General features: G+C 44.8%; 1 protein-coding gene across 1 annotated transcript; it reads left to right on the top strand.

Annotated features, from left to right (window-relative positions):
• The first annotated feature begins 4,853 nt into the window (after positions 1 to 4,853).
• VSIG8 (V-set and immunoglobulin domain containing 8) lies at positions 4,854 to 14,756 on the top strand. Its single transcript, XM_034424452.3, has 7 exons — positions 4,854 to 4,990; positions 5,862 to 6,037; positions 7,024 to 7,369; positions 8,554 to 8,718; positions 10,452 to 10,568; positions 11,258 to 11,405; positions 13,035 to 14,756. Exons 1-7 carry the CDS (start codon positions 4,939 to 4,941, stop codon positions 13,474 to 13,476), a joined length of 1,446 nt encoding a protein of 481 aa, XP_034280343.2. The 5' UTR covers positions 4,854 to 4,938; the 3' UTR covers positions 13,477 to 14,756.
• The last annotated feature ends 3,859 nt before the right edge of the window (positions 14,757 to 18,615 follow it).

Raw genomic sequence — 18,615 nt, 5'->3', positions numbered from 1 at the left:
CAAAAAACGGCCCTACCAGGCACACCGTGCCATCGCATGCCCAAAGCGGGGGGAGCACCGAGGGGGTGTTTCACGCACATGCGTGGGGGGTAGGGTATATATAATTATGGGTGTGGGCACACACACACCTGAGCTCCCCCATACTCCCCCCGCTTTTGGCACGCGATGGCAAAAAGGTTAGCCATCACTGCTCTAGTTAGTAGTACAACATTACATCTTCTTAAAAACTTCACGTTGGAGCATCCGCAATTTCTGGAGGCAAGTTGTTCCACTGATAATTTTTTCTCACTGTCAGGAGATTTCTCCTTAGTTCTAAGCGAATCACTGCAGTTGTTAAGTCTCGCTCAGCAACAGGACTTTTGGGCTCAACTATGGTCGTAAGTCGAGGACCACCTGTGCGTGCAGTTTTGACTGAGGGGACAGTCCCTAAATCGGTTCGGGTCTGCCTGGATAGGTTCAGAACGATGGTTATCAGAGTACCTCGATCCCCCATAATTTGGAATTTTAACGGGACTCAGAACCTTGTTTCGGTCTGATTGTCCGTCGGATGATTTTATGCAAAGCTTCTTTTGTGCCAGGTTTTGGCAACTCTTAACGGCGACCTCGAAGCCGAATTCGAGTCCTCAGCCGGGCTGGGAGCGAGATCAAGTTGGGACAGGAAAATCTGGCAGCGCTGCCAACTTTTTGTCAACACTTGCCAAGTCACTTCCTTTTGGCAGGACGCATAGCTGTGTAATACACTTTTGTCGCATGTGAATCCGTTGCATACAGACAGCCAGGAAGGAAGGAAAAAAAATCAACGAAGGCAAGAACGAGATCCAGTAAAAAAAGGTTTGCACTCAGTGGAAATGGTTTGTGGAACTCCCTTGGCCTGGTGCAGTCTACCTTAGCTGCAGAAAAAAAAGTGGGGGGGGGGAACGTATGAGGAAAGGAACGCTGGATCTTGGAAGAGGGGGAAGGAGGGATTAACCTCCCTTTCACATGTCCCCTGCTTCTTATTATATGAATCTCTTCATCCGTCTCTTTCACTCAAGTGTACTGTACATGTGTCCACACATGTAAAAGACAGGCATGCGATGAATAAAATAAATATGATGGCTGGGGAATTCTGGGAGTGGAAGCCCACCCCTCTTAAAGCATGCTGGCTGGGGGATTCTGGGAGTTGAAGTCCACCCATTTTAAAGGATGCTGGCTGGGGGATTCTGGGAGTTGAAGTCCACCTGTCTTAAAGCATGCTGGCTAGGGGATTCTGGGAGTTGAAGTCCACCCCTCTTAAATCATGCTGGCTGGGGGATTCTGGGAGTTGAAGTCCACCCATTTTAAAGGATGCTGGCTGGGGGATTCTGGGAGTTGAAGTCCACCTGTCTTAAAGCATGCTGGCTAGGGGATTCTGGGAGTTGAAGCCCACCCATTTTAAAGGATGCTGGCTGGGGGATTCTGGGAGTTGAAGTCCACCCCTCTTAAATCATGCTGGCTGGGGGATTCTGGGAGTCGAAGTCCACCTGTCTTAAAGCATGCTGGCTGGGGAATTCTGGGAGTCGAAGTCCACCCCTCTTAAATCATGCTGGCTGGGGGATTCTGGGAGTCGAAGTCCACCCCTCTTAAATCATGCTGGCTGGGGGATTCTGGGAGTCGAAGTCCACCCATCTTAAAGGATGCTGGCTGGGGATTCTGGGAGTTGAAGTCCACCTGTCTTAAAGCATGCTGGCTGGGGGATTCTGGGAGTCAAAGCCCACCCATTTTAAACGATGCTGGCTGGAGGATTCTGGGAGTGGAAGTCCACCCCTCTTGAAGCATCTGTGCTAAATCAATAGACCATCATCCCCTCATCCATAAATAAGGAATAAAGAACACAGCCATTCCGCTGCAGCCAGTTAAACAGCATGAAAATTTAGGCTGTTTATTTTAATAAAAACAATCAAATGAACATAATAACAGGTCCCGGTGAGCCAAAACCAACAGCAAAAGCGAATATAACAACTAACCCAAATTGAAAAGGGCCGTTGTGTTGATTTCTAAGTAGTGCATTTCGTTCGCATCCTGTTTATATACAGGTAGTCCTCGACGTACAACTGTATTTGGAGCCGAAATTGCAGTCGTTAAGACGTGGCCGTTAAGACGGGTCACCATGTCACTGCACCCGAGTTTGCAACCTTTTTCTGCAGCGGTCATTAAACGAACCCCTCATTCCGGAACGAACCCCTTGTTTTCTTTAACGGGTGGGAGGTTTTTCTTTTGCTGGAAACAAGACATAAATGCCGAAAACACACACACATACAAATCCACCCAAAATCTCAAATCCGGTGACTGCAGAATGTTGCAAACGGTCATAAATGTGGGTCAGAGCGTGGTCGTTGAGCAGGATTTTCCTCAGTGCTGTAATAAAAGTCCTTTGGGGAAATGCGGCAACCGACATCTTTTGCGTTTTTAAAAATTATTTTGCTGCCAACTTTTGTGCCGAAGTTGGCCGAGCGATGCCAAGGTTGAGGAGGAAGCGAATGGTTTGCCAGGGGGAAAAAAACGGTTTCCTTTTCTGCCAATTCCTCAGCGGTCCCCACCCCGCCTGCTCAGCCCATCTCCTGGAGCAGCGCCCGAGCTGGGTTGTTACAAGCCAGGAATTAATTGTGGGTTCTCGAACCGATGGCAGAGATCATATCCTGCCCGCTGTAGACACTAGGATAGTCATGGCCTCTCCCTGGTGAGCCCGAAGTGAGACTCTGGAGAGGTTGGGAGGTCACAGCCACCTGTCAGCAGGTGCCAGCTCACCTCTTTCCTTTTCTGCTTCCTCTTCTTCTTCTTCTTCTTCTTCTCCCCCATCCCCCCTTCCCACATTCTCCTCTTCTTCTGCTTCTGTTTTTCCTTTTTATTATTTCTCTTTTTTGTCATTCTTCCTCTCTCTCTTTTCCCTTTCTTCTTCTTCCTTTCCTTCCCTCCCTCCCTTTCGTGACTTCTTTTTTCCTCTTTTTTCCTTCTTGCCTTCCTTCTATCCATCCAACCTTTTCTCCTTCCTCCTTTCCTTCCTTCTCTTTCTCTTGACCGCTTGGCTTCCTTTTTGTCATTCTTCCTCTCTCTCTTCCCTTTCTTCTTTTCCTCCCTCCCTTCCTTCCTTCAATTTCTCTCCTTCCTTCCTTTAATTTCTCTCCTTCCTTCCTTCCTTCCCTCCTTCCTTCCTTCTTTCTTCTCTTTCTCTCCTTCCTTCCCTCCTTCCTTCCCTTTCTCTCCTTCCTTCCTTCCTTCCTTCCCTCCTTCCTTCTATTTCTCTTCTTCCTTCCTTCTTTCCTTCCTTCCATTTGTCTCATTCCTTCCTTCCTTCTCTTTCTCTCCTTCCTTCCCTCCTTCCCTCCCTTTCTCTCCTTCCTTCCCTCCGCTCCTTCCATTTCTCTCCTTCCTTCCTTCCTTCCTTCCTTCCTTCCTTCCTTCCTTCCTTCCATTTCTCTCATTCCTTCCTTCCTTCTTTCCTTCCTTCCATTTCTCTCCTTCCTTCCTTCCCTTTCTCTCCTTCCTTCCTTCCTCTTCTCACTCACCCTTCTCCTCTCCTCCTTCCTCTTCTCCTCCATCCTCCTTTTCCTCCCTCTTCTTCTCCCTTCCCCCTCCCTTCCTCGTCTTCCTCCTCCTCCTCCTCAAGTTCACGTCATCTTAGCTGGGGTCTTCCTTCCTTTTATCTAGACACACACCATCCCTGTGAGGTAGGCCAAGCAGAGAGAGGGAGACAGGCCTGACCTCTGAGCTTTCATAACTGAGGGGAGAGACTACAAGCTCCCTGGCCTATGGCTTCCCCCTTGACCAGCACCCCACATTCTCACTGCTCCCCCTGCCCCTATTTGCAGGGAATGCCTCTCACTGCACGTGCCCAGCTACCCACCCCTCTCACTTCCCTCCACCCCCACCCCACAAGTGGGGTTGCCTAGAATAGTAGCTTTGCTTGTGGGGGGCATAGAAGTAGGGTTGCCAGGTCTGCTTCCAAAAAAATAGCAGACAAGCGGTGGGGGGGGAGTTAAGTAGTAAAAAATTTTTTTTTAAAATTACAATTAAATTATATATACGTGTTGGAACATGGCGCAAAACTTCATGGAATTCTGACTCGCCAAACTCAAAAAATGATTTCAACTCTTCTCATTTTCTTCGCACAATTCGAAAATTCGGCAAAAGCCTTCAGCACCACATTTTCGATATCCAAAGAGAACTGCTTTAATGCGTTTTTTGCGCTGTTGTGTAAAAATGTGATTATTGCAACGAGCATTCGATCTTTGTCTCATTCTAACTTATGGGAAAAAAAGACAAAACGCGATTCTCCTATCCTTATTTTCTTAGACTGTACAGCTTTAGATTACGTACCATTTCATCATAAAGCTTTTGAATAAAAAAAAAATGTCCACTATTTTGTGAAAAAAAAAAAATAGCGAACACAGTGTGAAAAAAGTGGACTGTCCGCTCAAATAGGGGACACCTGGCAACCCTAAATTTTATTGGGACTGGCTGGGCATGAGAGGAACTGTAGTCCTCTTTAAGTTCAGGAAGCGTGGACGAAGCCTTCTCCTTCCAGAGGCTTCAGCCTCATGTGTATTGACTGGGGATGGGCTGGATGACCTCTAAGGTCCCTTCTCTTCTTTGGAATCTAAAGCAAAGCTGAAACGAAGCGTAAAACAGTCCTCTTTCCTCAGCCTCTGGGGGCATCCATGGTGAAAGGACACCCGCTTGTCCTTCGACGGCTGAGTAAGAACGTGACTGGAAGGGCGAGCGGGCGGCGGCTGTGCCAATTCACTCTTGGGGAGTGGCGTAGCAGCTCCTCAATTCACCCCAAAGGCATCCAAAGGGGCAGGGAGAAATCAGGCCCGCGGCATCAAAAGCTCAGCTTCTCCAGTTTCTCCCCAGTCTGGGACAAAGACGCTCTCTCTGTCTCTGTCTCTCGAGCCTGCCAAGTCCAGTGCCAAGTGGAGCATGACTGGAATTCAAGCCCTGAGGATCTTCTTCCTTCTCTGCCTGGCACCGGGTAAGGCTGGCATCGTCCGGTTCTTGGCAAGCGGCAAAAATAGGCATCCCCATCCCAGGTGGCTTTTCCCTGGCTGGGGAAAAGTTTGGAGAAGCCGGCGGTTGGGAAACGGGGGGCAGGGGGGGTGCTTCTGAACTGTAGCACACTTTGGAAAGCGGCAGACAGACAAGTTTCTAGTTCTCTTTGTTGTTGTTGTTTTTTGAGATTAGATTTTGTAAAGGCAAGAGAGAGAAATATGAACCAAAACTAATTACTAAGGTAGGAAAGAGAAGAATGGGAAGAAAGGAAGAAAGAAAGAGAAAGAAAGAGAAAGAAAGAGGAAGGAAAGAAAGAAAGAAAGAAAGAAAGAAAGAAAGAAAGAAAGAAAGAAAGAAAGAAAGAGCAAAGACAAAAGTGAGGAGAAAAGAAAAAGAAAGAAAGAAAAACGGACAGAAGGAAGACAGAAAGAATAAAATGAAAGAAGGACGGAAGGAAGGAAGGAAGGGAAAGCAAAGACAAAAATGAGGAGAAAAAAGAAAAGAAAGAAAGACAGGCAGATAGACAGAAAGAAGACAGAAAGGAAAAAAGAAAAAGAAGGAAGGAAGAAAGAAAGAAAGAAAGAGGCAGAAAGAAGGAAGGCAGAAAGAAAAAAATGACAGAAAGAAAGAGAGAAAGAAGGAAGAAAGGAAAAAGAAAAAAGGAAGAAAGGAAGGAAGGAAGAAAAGAGAGAAAGAAGGATGGAAAGGAAAGGAAAGGAGCTTTCTGGATGTAAATATTCATCTTTCTGCTGGAATATTTTTGGGGAAAGTCTCTAAATTATTTTGTGCAGTAAGTTAGTCTCCGGTGTTGGACCAGCAAGTTAAGACACCTCTCTCTTTGTTTTGACGAACAGCTCTTTCACCTGCTGTGAAGATCAATGCCAAAGGCCGAGAGATCATCTACCTGGCCAAGGGGGAGTCGGTGAAGTTGGGGTGTCCGTTTGAGCTGGAACCCCAAGATGATGGCCCCAATGACTTGGATATTGAGTGGACACAGATGAATGCTGATCCCACCAATTTGGACAATGTGGTGAGTTTGTTGAGGTTATCCAGATTCAATATTTATTCCAATGTTTCTTAACTTTACCAACTTTAAGATGGGTGGGCTTCAACTCCCAGAATCCCCCAGCCAGCCTGCTTTAAGATGGGTGGACTTCATCTCCCAGAATCCCCCAGCCAGCATGTTTTAACATGGATGGACTTCAACTCCCAGAATCCCCCACCCATCTTGAAGTTGTCAAGCTTGAGAAACAATATTCAAACTTTCAAACTCATGTCTTAAAGATGGAACCTTCTTAAAACTGGTTACACCACTGCCATTTAATGGATATTATTTTTTATAAAACAGGAGTATTAACCAAGAATCCAGGGAACAATTATATCATAATTAATATCTATTCATTGATCTTATTGGTAACTTGTAAGCTGCTGATTTGTAAGCTGGTAATTTGTAAGGGACGCAGTGGCTCAGTGGCTAAGACACTGAGCTTGTCGATCGAAAAGGTCAGCAGTTCAGCGGTTCGAATCCCTTGTGGTTCTCCAAACTGCTCAAAATTTCCGCTACCGGTTCTCCAGAACCTGTCAGAACCTGCTGAATAGCACCTCCGGTCATAAGTCGAGGACTACCTGTGTACCCCTTTTTCAAGACTTCATCATCCTAATAAGTTACCTTTCCCAAGTCTAATTAATCGGGAAAATTAGTTAGATTAATTCGTGCGTAATTTTGGGTGCTGTGTTTTAAGAGTATTATTAGCGTTTGCAAAGTCGAGAGAGAGAGAAAAATGAATCAAAGCTAATAATTTAAAAAAAAAACGACTTTATTTCTGCAATTTTGGATCGGAAAACGATAGTGCCATGATATTTGTAGACTTGCAAAAATGAAAGGATATATGACATGGGGTCCAATTTTTCAGATCAAAATGGAGAGATTGAATTCGGCAAAAATGCAGCCGACAGATCCCATTTCTCCTGAAGCCAATCAGAAACCTCTCTCTCTCTCTTTTTTTTTTGATTCAGCAGTGTTGTTCTCTGCTTCCTGCCCACCAGATCTTGAGCTATCAAGCCCAACAAGTGATCCATCCCGGATACCCATATTTGCACCCCAGGGGAGGGTCCGGAAATCAAGATGCCGGCCGTTTTAGTAACCCGGGATTTCAGCAAAGCGAAGGCGGTCAGCGGTTTGGGTCAGGCAATGATTGCTGCAATGGCTTACAACAGCGAGTCAATTTCGCGGCCCCGGATCCAAGCAAGTACGACGCGTCCATCAATCTCCAAAATGTTCAGATTTCCGACTCAGCCACCTACGAGTGCAAAGTGAAGAAGACTTCGGTGGCCACTCGTAAAGTGACCGTCAAGGTGCTCGGTGAGTGAGTGTGAACTCTGGACAGGAGCCGAGCTCAGGCTCTCTAGAAGATAGCAATAGCACTTAGATTTATATAATAATAATAATAATAATAATAATAATAATAATAATAATAATAATAATAATAATAATAATAATAATAATAATAATAATAATAGTAGTAGTAGTAGTAATAATTTTATTTCTATACCGCCCTTCTCCCGAAGGACTCAGGGTGGTGTACAGCCTATTTAAAAACACAAGACAAACATCAATTTAAAATTTAAAATTATTAAATATACTGCTTTACAGTGCTTTACAGCCCTCTCTAAGCGGTTTACAGAGTTGGCCTGTTGCCCCTCAACAATCTGGGTCTCTCATTTTACCCACCTCGGAAGGACGGAAGGCTGAGTCAACCTTGAGCCGGTCAGGATCGAACTGCTGGCAATGGGCAGAATTAGCCTGCAATACTGCATTCTAACCACTGGGAAGGAAGGAAGGAAGGAAGGAAGGAAGGAAGGAAGGAAGGAAGGACTAGCAATAGCACTTAGACTTATACACTGCTTCACAGTGTTTTCCAGCCCTCTGTAAGTGGTTTACAGAATCAGTCTCTTGCCCTCAACAATCTGGGTCCTCATTTTACCGACCTCGGAAGGACAGAAGGCAGAATCAATCTTGAGCCTGGTGAGATTTGAACTGCCAAATTGCAGGCAGCCAACAGTCAGCAGAAGTAGCCTGCAGTACTGCACTCTAACCTCTGTGCCACCATGGCTCACACGATGACAGATAGTCCTCGACGTACGACCACAACGGAGCCCAACCTTTCTGTTGTTAAGTGAGAAATTTGTTCAGTGAGTTTTGCCCCGTTCTACAACTTTCCTTGCCGCTATCGTTAAGTGGATCACTGCGGTTGTTAAATTAGTAACACAGTTGTTAAGTGAACCTTTTTTCAGTGCTGTTGTAACTTTGTCACTAAACAAACTGTGATAAGTCGAGAACTACCTGTAATGCATATAAAAGGAGGGTCAGAAATTTCTCAATCCGTAACGGCAAAAGAATTGTACTTTCAGACTTACCAGATTCTGTCAATCTAGCTTTACCACAAATTAGAATTAGCTCAAGTCCAGTTGTGATTCCTGTCTGGTTATCCAGCGAGGCTGACAATATTTTTGCTAAGTGACGCCCCGTTTTCATCCTTCTTCCAGAGAAACCCTCGATTCCACATTGCTCCATCTCAGGCAAGGTTTTCCTCGGCAACGAAATTACCCTCCGTTGTGACTCCCAAACAGGCACCCCTCCCCTCATGTATCGCTGGGCCAAAATGGCAGATTACCCCATAGAGAGTGGACTGCCCGCGAATACCATGGCAGGTAAGATAAACCGCAAGTTGGCATGATGGGGGTGCAAGAAGTCTCGTTGGAAAGGGAGGGGAAGGGACAAGAAAAACATGATGAAACTGATTTGTTGAAAAGTCTTCATGCGTGACTTAAAAATCCCTGGGTGCTCTGGGATGTGCTGGACTCCAATTCCCATCTGCCCCAGCCTGAAAATGAAATTGTGCTTTAGCACATCGAAAGGGTATGACCTTAGAGAGCATTGGGTTGAGGAGAGCCAATTGGTTATTAAAGAGGAAAATAATATTTGCCATCAGTTCCATGGTTCTTTATTCCTTTTCCTTCATCGTTTTATTATATGTTGTTTGGTTTTTATTGTGTACCACATGGGGTCAGTTTGGAGTTGGGTGGTGTCTAGAATTGAATCAATAACATTTAGAAAAGGAGGGACAAAATATAAAGGAAACCTCTGGGGTAGATGGATGGAGAGAGGAATGAGTGGATGGATGGATGGATGGACAAATTGTTGATGGATGAATGGATGGACTGATATGTGGATGAATAAGTGGATGATGATATAGATATAAGATAGATAGACAGACAGATGATAGCTAGATGGTAGCTAGATAGATGATAGACAGATAGATGATGGGTAGATGATAGATAGATAGATAGATAGATAGATAGATAGATAGATAGATAGATGATGGGTAAATGATAAATAGATAGATAGATAGCTGATAGATTGATGCTGGGTAGATAGATAGATAGATAGATAGATAGATAGATAGATAGATAGATAGATAGATAGATAGATAGATAGTAGATGGATGGATGGATGGATGGATGGATGGATACTGGTAGATAGATGATAGATAGATAGTAGATGGGTAGATAGGGAGATAGATAGATAGATAGATAGATAGATAGATAGATAGATAGATAGATAGATAGATAGATGGATAGATGATGGGTAAATGATAGATAGATAGATGATAGATAGATTGATGATGGGTAGATGATAGATAGATAGATAGATAGATAGATAGATAGATAGATAGATAGATAGATGGATGATGGGTAAATGATAAATAGATAGATAGATGATAGATAGATGGATGATGGGTAGATGATAGATAGATAGATAGATGATAGATAGATAGATAGATAGATAGATAGATAGATAGATAGATAGATAGTAGATGGATGATGGGTAAATGATAAATAGATAGATAGATGATAGATAGATGGATGATGGGTAGATGATAGATAGATAGATGATAGATAGATGGATGATGGGTAGATGATAGATAGATAGATAGATGATAGATAGATAGATAGATAGATAGATAGATAGATAGATAGATAGATAGTAGATGGATGATGGGTAAATGATAAATAGATAGATAGATGATAGATAGATGGATGATGGGTAGATGATAGATAGATAGATGATAGATAGATAGATAGATAGATAGATAGATAGATAGATAGATAGATAGATAGTAGATGGATGGATGGATGGATGGATACTGGTAGATAGATGATAGATAGATGGATGATGGGTAGATAGATAGATAGATAGAAAGAAGATGGATGATGGATGGATGGAAGATGGATGGATGGATGAATAGATGGATAGAGAGATAAAAGAAAGAAACAGATATCCCCTCCTTTCATAGATGGAAAGATGGATGGGTAGAGGAATAGACGGAGACAGACAGACAGATATACTCTTACACCTTTCTTGGCCTTTCTCTCCTCCGAAGGTTCCAGTCCTGGGGATCTTGTCATTCACAAAGTATCACCTAACCACCTTGGCGTCTACCAGTGCGTCGTCTCCAACAAAGTTGGGTCAGCTCGGTGCACGTTGGAGGTCTCGCATGGTAAGTGAAAAGCCATTTGCTATCTATTTCTCAAGCCCCAGGCTTGAGCGAGGAAGGAAGGAAGGAAAGAAGGAAAGAAAAGAGAGAAGGGAGGAAAAAAGAAATGGAAGGAAAGGAAAAAGAAGGTAAAGAGAAAAGGAAGGAAGGAGAGAGGTGAAGAGGGAGGAGGGAGGGGAGGGAGGAAGGGGAAGGAAGGAAAGAAAGGAAGGAAGGAAGAAGAAAAGAAAAGAGAGAAGGAAGGAAAAGCGAAATGGAAGAAAGGAAGGAAAGGAAAAGAGAAGGGAAAGAGAAAAGGAAGGAAAGAAGGAAGGAAGGAGGGAAGGAGAGAGGAAGGAAGAAGAAAAGAAAAGAGAGAAGCAAGGAAAAGCGAAATGGAAGAAAGGAAGGAAAGGAAAAGAGAAGGGAAAGAGAAAAGGAAGGAAAGAAGGAAGGAAGGAGGGAAGGAGAGAGGGAGAAACGTGAAAAGGGAGAGAGGGAAGGAAGGGAGTGGAAGTCTTCAGTCACAAGAAAAACACGATCACATTCTCGCGAAAGACACCCAGCTCACAGCTAAATTAGGAAACGTAGCCAGCATCTCTCACTATCAAGCCAGCATCAAGAAGATCCTTGGCACAAGATCCAAGCCCCCCACCCCCACCCCGTTCCAGCCAATGGTGTCCTCAGCATCCTCCTTCTTCCTCCTCCTCCAGATTCCCCCCTTCTGACCATCATCGTGGGAGCCGTGCTGGGCTCGCTCCTTTTCCTGGTGCTCCTCATCTGCCTCATCGTCTGTCTTGTCCGCTGTTGCAAGAAGAAGAAGAGGAAGGAGGGTAGCAAGAAGGAATCCAACCAGATCAGGTGAGATGGGGGGGGAGGCCAGGGAGGGGAGGGAGGGAGGGGAGAGAAGGGTTTGGGGGAGATCTCAGCCGTGTCCGTTGTCCTGCATTTGTCCCGGGACCAGTTTTGAGCATCTCAAGGTTCCTTCTCAGAGCCCTGGAAGACTAAAGGAATGAGGCGGTCATCGTGGTGCCATTAGTCCATCCAGAAAGTTGGGGCGATTTGTAGCAATCTCCTCTTGAGAATCTTTTGATTTATTTTTATAAAATGAATGAATGCCGCTGGGGTCTCGAACTTCTGGTCTCTACTGGGTTGTGACTTCTCTTCCAAGGGTTCAGAACTTTCTTTCTTTCTTTCTTTCTTTCTTTCTTTCTTTCTTTCTTTCTTTCTTTCTTTCTTTCTTTCTTCCTTCCTTCCTTCCTTCCTTCCTTCCTTCCTCCCTCCCTCCCTCCCTCCCTCCCTCCCGTCTGTCTTTCTTTCTTTCTTTCTTTCTTTCTTTCTTTCTTTCTTTCTTTCTTTCTTTCTTTCTTTCTTTCTTTCTTTCTTTCTCTCTCTCTCTCTTTCTTTCTTTTTATTTGATTTATATGCCACCCTTCTCCGGAGTCTCAGGGCAGCTTACAATGCGTTAAGCAATAGCCTTCATCCTTTTGTATATTTATACAAAGTCAGCTTATTGCCCCCACAAACTTTCCTAACCTTCTTTCTTCCTTCCTTCCTTCCTTCCTTCCTTCCTTCCTTCCTTCCTTCCTTCCTTCCTTTCCTCCCTCCCTCTCTTTCTCCTTTCCTTTCCCTTCCCGTCACAAAAATTCCTTCCTTCTTTCCTTCTCTCCTTCTCCTTTCCTTTCCCCCCTCCTTTTCTTTCACACAGAAATGTTCCTCTTCCTTCCTTCTTGCCTTCCTTCTCTTTTCTTTCACACACAAATTTCCTTCCTTCTTTCCTCCCTCCCTCTTTCTTCTTTCCTTTCCCTTCCCTCGCAAAATCCCTTCCTTCTTTCCTTCTTGTTTCTCCTTTCCTTCTTTCCATTCTTCTCTTTCACACTTAAACTTTCCTCGTCGTTCCTTCCTTCTTGCCTTATGTTATGTTTATGTGTGAAAGAGACACAAATTTCCTTCCTTCCTTCTTTCTTTCCTCTCACCCTCCCTCTCTCCCCTCTCCTTTCCCTTCCCAAAATTCCTTCCTTTTTTCCTTCTTGTCTTCTCCTTTCCTTCTTTCCCTTCTTCTTTTTCACACAGAAATTTCCCTCTTCTTTCCTTCTTGCCTTCCTTCTCTCTTTTCTTTCACACATAAATTTCCTTCCTTCCTGCCTCTGCAGGACGCATTAATTTAAATTCTTGCACCGAGCAGAAGTCAGACTGGATGGCCTCAAGGATTCCTGATGGCGTCCAACTCCAGGGTTCTAAGAGTGCCCAAAAACGTCTTTTAAGGCTGCTCTTTGCTTTTTTTTTTTTGCTTTTTTTTTAAAATTTATATTCCAAGGATAGAATAGAATAGAATAGAATAGAATAGAATAGAATAGAATAGAATAGAATAGAATAGAATAGAATAGAAGAGTTGGAAGGGACCTTGGAGGTCTTCTAGTCCAACCCCCTTCTTAGGCAGGAAACCCTACACCATCTTACAGAGAGTAAGATTTTTGTTTCCTCTTCCAGAGTAGACACCGCTGCCCCCAGGCCCAGACCGGATAGTCGTAACAGCAGCTTACGATCCGTCTTGGGGTACATCCCCCATAACATCAACTTCATGCAACGTCGGAAATACGAATCCCCCCGGGACCAAGAAGGGGTCGAGATGGTCTCCGCGAATCAAGACCCAGAGCTGAGTTTGAATTCCTGTACCTCGCCCCCCACCAGCGGACATCCTTCCGTGGTCACCACCAAGGCCCGCGTTCACTACGACCTCAGTGGGCCTTCCTACAGTCACGGAAAATCTTCTGCCTCGGCTTCTTCTAACCCTCCGTGCCACGAGAGTCCGAATTCAGATTCTCCCACTTGCGAGCGGGATGCAGCCCACGGAAAACGGAGCCACCCGGGACAATTTGGGGGGGTTCCCGTAATGATGCAAGCGAAAACCCGCGAAGGACTCGTTATTTAAGCCTCCTGCTGTTGATTCCCCCCCCCCTGAACATTTGCAAACAGTGGGGTCACAGTTCCAAAATGCCAGGGAATAGGATCTAATCTTGCAGCCGATTATTATTATTATTATTATTTTGAAAAAAATGCAATAATTCGCTGTTTTCCAACCCGCTGCCTGGAGTCTACAATTCCACACAGACAAAGCCTACATACACGGTGAAATATATATATATATATCAGCAAAAGCTGAATGGAGCCGTATCCAAACATCAAATTCGCAAAAGACGGGACACAATTCTTGCAATTTATTATATGTTTTATTTTTTTTTCCCCAGGCATGGTAGGAACATTTATGTTTTTTTGGTTTTTTCCCCCTTTATTCCCTTTTATTTGAACTGGCCCTGCCACCTTTTAAAGGAGAATGCAAATCAGCGGTGAAATGCTCCCGGTTCGGCCCGGTTCAGCCCGGTTCGGCTGAGCCGGTAACGATGACAGCTGGTGGTTCAGAGAACTGGTAGCGATGGTGGCTTGAGGCTCCGCCCACCCGCCCGGTCGTTGTAACTTCCTGGTTTTAACCAGGAGTAGAAGGGTTTGCGCCAGAGGTGGGTTTTTCAGCAGGTTCTGACCAGTTCTGGAGAACCGGTAGCGGAAATTTTGAGTAGTTCGGAGAACCGGTAGTAAAAATTCTGATTGGCCCCGCCCACATCTATTCTCTGCCTTCCGAGTCCCAGCTGATCGGGAGGAAATGGGGATTTTGCAGTATCCTTCCCCCGGATTGGGGTGGGAATGGACATTTTACAGTATCCTTCCCCTGCCACGCCCACCAAGCCATGCCACGCCCACCATGCCACACCCACAGAACCCACCCCTGATGCAAATCGAATCCACCCGTCAGCCAGAGGTTCAGAGACCAGATTTTGATATGTTTTTTTTGTCTGCCTATCAAGTTCTTCCCACGGATTTATAATTATGAGATGACGACGAGGATGATGATTTGGTTCTCCTGAATTTTGAGCATTTTGAGTTCTTGAATTTGAGAAAAGTTAGGTGGTTGATTTTTTTTGGGGGGGGGTTGGTTTTTGTTTTCAAAATGTGGACACTTTTAACTCCGCCTTCGGTCTCGCTGCGAGATTATTTATTTAATGATACACGGCACGCTCCAGCCTGTGATTGACGGGCTGACGGTAGGATGAGTTTTCATCTTCTTGAACGCAAAATAAGTCATTCGTTAACGCTTTGCCGCCGGAAGGAAAAAAAGGCGTAGAAATTCTCTTAATAAACAAGTTATTCTTACCAAAATGACTCAGGTTCTGTTTTTACAAATGGCCAATGAAACATCCGCCGAAGGGCAGCAGAGTGTAAAGTTTCTTCCTGGCTTGATTGTGTGTAAGCGGTCCTTGACTTATGACAGCAATTGAGCCCAAAATTTCTGTTGCTAAGCGAGACAGTAATTAGCTGAAATTTGCCCCATGCTACGACTATTCTCGCCACGGTTGTTAAGTGAATCACTGCAGTTCTTAAGTTAGTGACCCCGTTGTTAAGCGAATCTGGCTTCCCCATTACTTGTCTGAAGGTTGTGACCCCGGGACAATGCCACCGTCGTAAATATGAGTCAGTAGCCAAGCGGCTGAATTTTGATCACCTGATCATGAGGATGCTGCCAATGTCGTAACTGTGAAAAACTGTCCTTTTTTCAGTGCCATTGTAACTTGGAACGGACACTAAACGAATTGTTATAAGTCGAGGACCACCTGTACTGAAAAAAAGTGACTTATGACCCTGGGACACTAGAACCGTCATTAATAATGAGTCAGCTGCTAAATGTCTGAATTCTGATCATGTGAACGCAGGGATCCGCCGTGGTCATAAGTGTGAAACACGGTCCTTTAGGAAGTCACATTTTTGGGGGCGCCGTTGTAACTTTGAATGGCTGCTGTTGTAAATCGAGGACTATTTATACACCGTGATAGTCTGGATTTTATTTCCTTCAGGAAATGCTCAACGAATGAGCTGGCCTGCCAGAGAACCTCCCAAAATTTAACGTGACAACCGGCTGAATTCTCAAAACAGAACTGACCCATTTTCTGACTCACATAAACCGGAATTGCAAGCCGTCTTGAGAGATTTGCTCGTTTTGTCACCAAACAAACAAACCCTTCCACGTTCAGTTCCGACCACGTTTAAAGGACGCCCTGGCTCAGTGGCTAAGAAGCTGAGCTTGTCGATCGAAAGGTCGGCAGTTCAGCAGTTCGAATCCCTAGTGCCACGTAACAGGGTGAGCTCCCGTGGCTTGTCCCAGCTTCTGACAAACTAGCAGTTCGAAAGCAGGTAAAAAATGCAAGTAGAAAAATAGGGACCACCCTTGGTGGGAAGGGAACAGCGTTTTCCGTGCGCCTTTGGCGTTTAAGTCATGCCGGCCACATGACCACGGAGACATCTTCGGACAGCGCTGGCTCTTCGGCTTTGAAACAGAGATGAGCACCGCCCCCTAGAGTCAGGAACGACTAGCACGCAAGTGCGAGGGGAACCTTTAACTTTACCTTTTTGAGAGATCATGCAAATGCACATGTTGTTGTTTTTTTTACTTTGAAGAAACCATCTTAATGGTTAATTTCTTGGGCGGTCAAAACGATGGGGAAGAGATGGACTTTCCCACCCGCGAGATTCTGTTAATCCAACCCCACAATCAAATACGGATAATCCTCGACTTGCGACCAGAATTGAGCCCAAAACGTCTCGTTGCTAAACAAGACAATTGTCAGGTGAGTTTCGCCTCATGGGATGACTTTTCTTGCCGGGAGTGAAATCCCTGCAGCCGTTAAGTGAGCCACACGGTTGTTAAGTGAATCTGGCTTCCCCGTTGAGTTGGCTTGACGGAAGGGTCACAAAACGGGATCATGTAACCCGGGGACACTGCGATCGTCGTAAATACGAACCATCTGAATTTTGATCATATGACCCTGAAGGAGGCCACAATGATCATGTGATAAATCACTGTTTTCTGTGGTGTTGTTGTAACTACAGACGGTCAGTAAACAAACTGTTGTAAGTCGAAGTTAGAACGGCTCTGAAAAAAGTGACTTAGGGCCGTTTTTCGCACTTACGACATTGGCCGCATCCTCGCGATCGTGTGATAAAAATTCAGACTTCAGACTTTGATCGTGTGATCAAAATTCAAGTGGTTCCTATTTATGACGGTCGCAGCATCCGGGTGGGGTATGTGTCACGTGATCCCCTTTTGCGACCTTCTGACAAGCGAAGTCAATGGGGGGGGGGGGGAAAGCCGGATTCTCTTAACGACCGGGTGACTAAGTGAACAGCTGAGATTCACTTAACAACCGAAGCAAGAAAAGGTCGTAAAATTTACTCAACAAATGTCTCCCTTATCAAGGGAAATGCTGGGCTCAGTTGTGGTCATACGTCCAGGACGTTCTATACTGTTGTAACTTTGGACGGACACTGAATGAACGGTTGTAAATGGAGGATAAAACCTGTATCGGGTGGAAAAATGCTTCACAAGATTCACACTGGGAAAAGTTGTTGGCCGCAGTGATCGAAAACCAGAAAGAGAAACTACCAACTTCAGCAGATCGTTAGATAAGGTAGAAAAGATTGGCTTGCTATGACTACTAACCACATCAGTTTCGGTGTGTTTTTACCCACAACCCGCAAACAACAGGAGCTATTCCCACACACCTCCTTCAGACGCTAGGAAGTAAGCCAAAAGCAGATGCTTATCTAAACCGATTGACCTAATTCTTTGGATGACAACTTGCAACACAACATCAGCCGTTTGCGCCAAAGACCTAGATAAGAACTACGCAAACTCCAGCAAAGGGAAGGAATACAACGTTGGCTTATTTGATCGAGATTAAAATACAGGTACTCCTCAATTTACGAACTTCATGGAGCCCAAAGTTTCTGTGGCTGAAGCGAGACAGTTGTTTTTTATTTATTATTATTATTATTATTATCACTATTTTTAAATTTTTTATTTTTATTTCTCATAAACATATTTACATGTACAGTCATTTCCATCATTTTTCATTCATCTTTTCTTTTAACTTTCATTTTTCATTTTTCGGGGTTGCTCTTTTACCCCTTTACCTTTATTCCAACCTTTCTTCTTCTCCTCCCCTTCTCTTCCTTCCTCTCTCTTCTCCTACTTCCTTCGTTCTTCCTTTCCTTCTCTTTCCTACTTCCCCTTCTCTTCCCCCACTCCTCTCTTCTTTCCCCCTTCTAACCTTCTCCTCTATGCCTCTTTCCCCTCCCTTTTCTTCCTCTCCTTTTCCCTTTCTTCTTTTCCTCCCCTTCTCTTCCTTCCTCTCTCTTCTCCTACTTCCTTCGTTCTTCCTCTCCTTCTCTTTCCTACTTCCCCTTCTCTTCCCCCACTTGTGGCCGCCCCACAGATATTGGAAGATGCTATCCTGTCTCCCCTGGTCCTTCTCTTCATTAGACTAGCCAGGCCCAGTTCCTGCAACTGTTCATTGTATATTTTAGCTTCCAGTCCCCTAATCCTCCTGGTTGCTCTTCTCTGCACTTTTTCTAGAGTCTCAACAACTTTTTTATACTCTGGTGACCAAAACTGGATGCAGTACTCTAGGTGTGGCCTTACTAAGGCTTTATAGAGTGGTATTAGTACCTCTCTTGATCTTGATTGTATCCCTCTCTTAATGCAATTTAGGATTTGCATTGGCTGCCACTGCACACTGCCGGCTCCTATTTAGCTGGTTGTCCTCTAAGACTCCAAGATCCCTCTCACAGTCCCTGCTATTAAGCCTGGTTTCACCCAGTTTATATGTGTACTTTTGGTTTTTCTTACCTAAGTGTAGGACTTTCCTTTTCTCTACATTGAATATTTTGTTAGATAGGGCCCAATGTTCAAGTCTGTCAAGATCAGAAATGGGTTTCAGCAGGTTCTGACCAGTTCTGGAGAACTGGTGGTGGAAATTTTGAGTAGTTCGGAGAACCGGTAGTAAAAATTCTGACTGGCCTCATCCCCATCTATTCTCTGCCTCCCAAGTCCCAGCTGATCGGGAGGAAATGGAGATTTTGCAGTAACCTTCCCCTAGCGTGGGGTGGGAATGAAGATTTTACAGTATCCTTCCCCTGCCACGCCCACCAAGCCATGCCACGCCCACCAAGCCACACCCACAGA

This window comes from Pantherophis guttatus, chromosome 18, assembly GCF_059756535.1.
Source record: "Pantherophis guttatus breed Tessera chromosome 18, ASM5975653v1, whole genome shotgun sequence".
NCBI lineage: Eukaryota > Metazoa > Chordata > Lepidosauria > Squamata > Colubridae > Pantherophis > Pantherophis guttatus.
Note: the sequence above shows the minus strand (reverse complement) of the source record. Positions and strands in the feature narration are given on the sequence as shown.

Bases quoted from the DNA above. Each gene is read 5' to 3' on its own strand.
- VSIG8 (XM_034424452.3), top strand. From the start codon at position 4,939: ATGACTGGAATTCAAGCCCTGAGGATCTTCTTCCTTCTCTGCCTGGCA. The intron at 10,569-11,257 runs GTAAGTGAAAAG...CTCCTCCTCCAG, and splicing joins CACGTTGGAGGTCTCGCATG to ATTCCCCCCTTCTGACCATC. The intron at 11,406-13,034 runs GTGAGATGGGGG...TTCCTCTTCCAG, and splicing joins AAGGAATCCAACCAGATCAG to AGTAGACACCGCTGCCCCCA.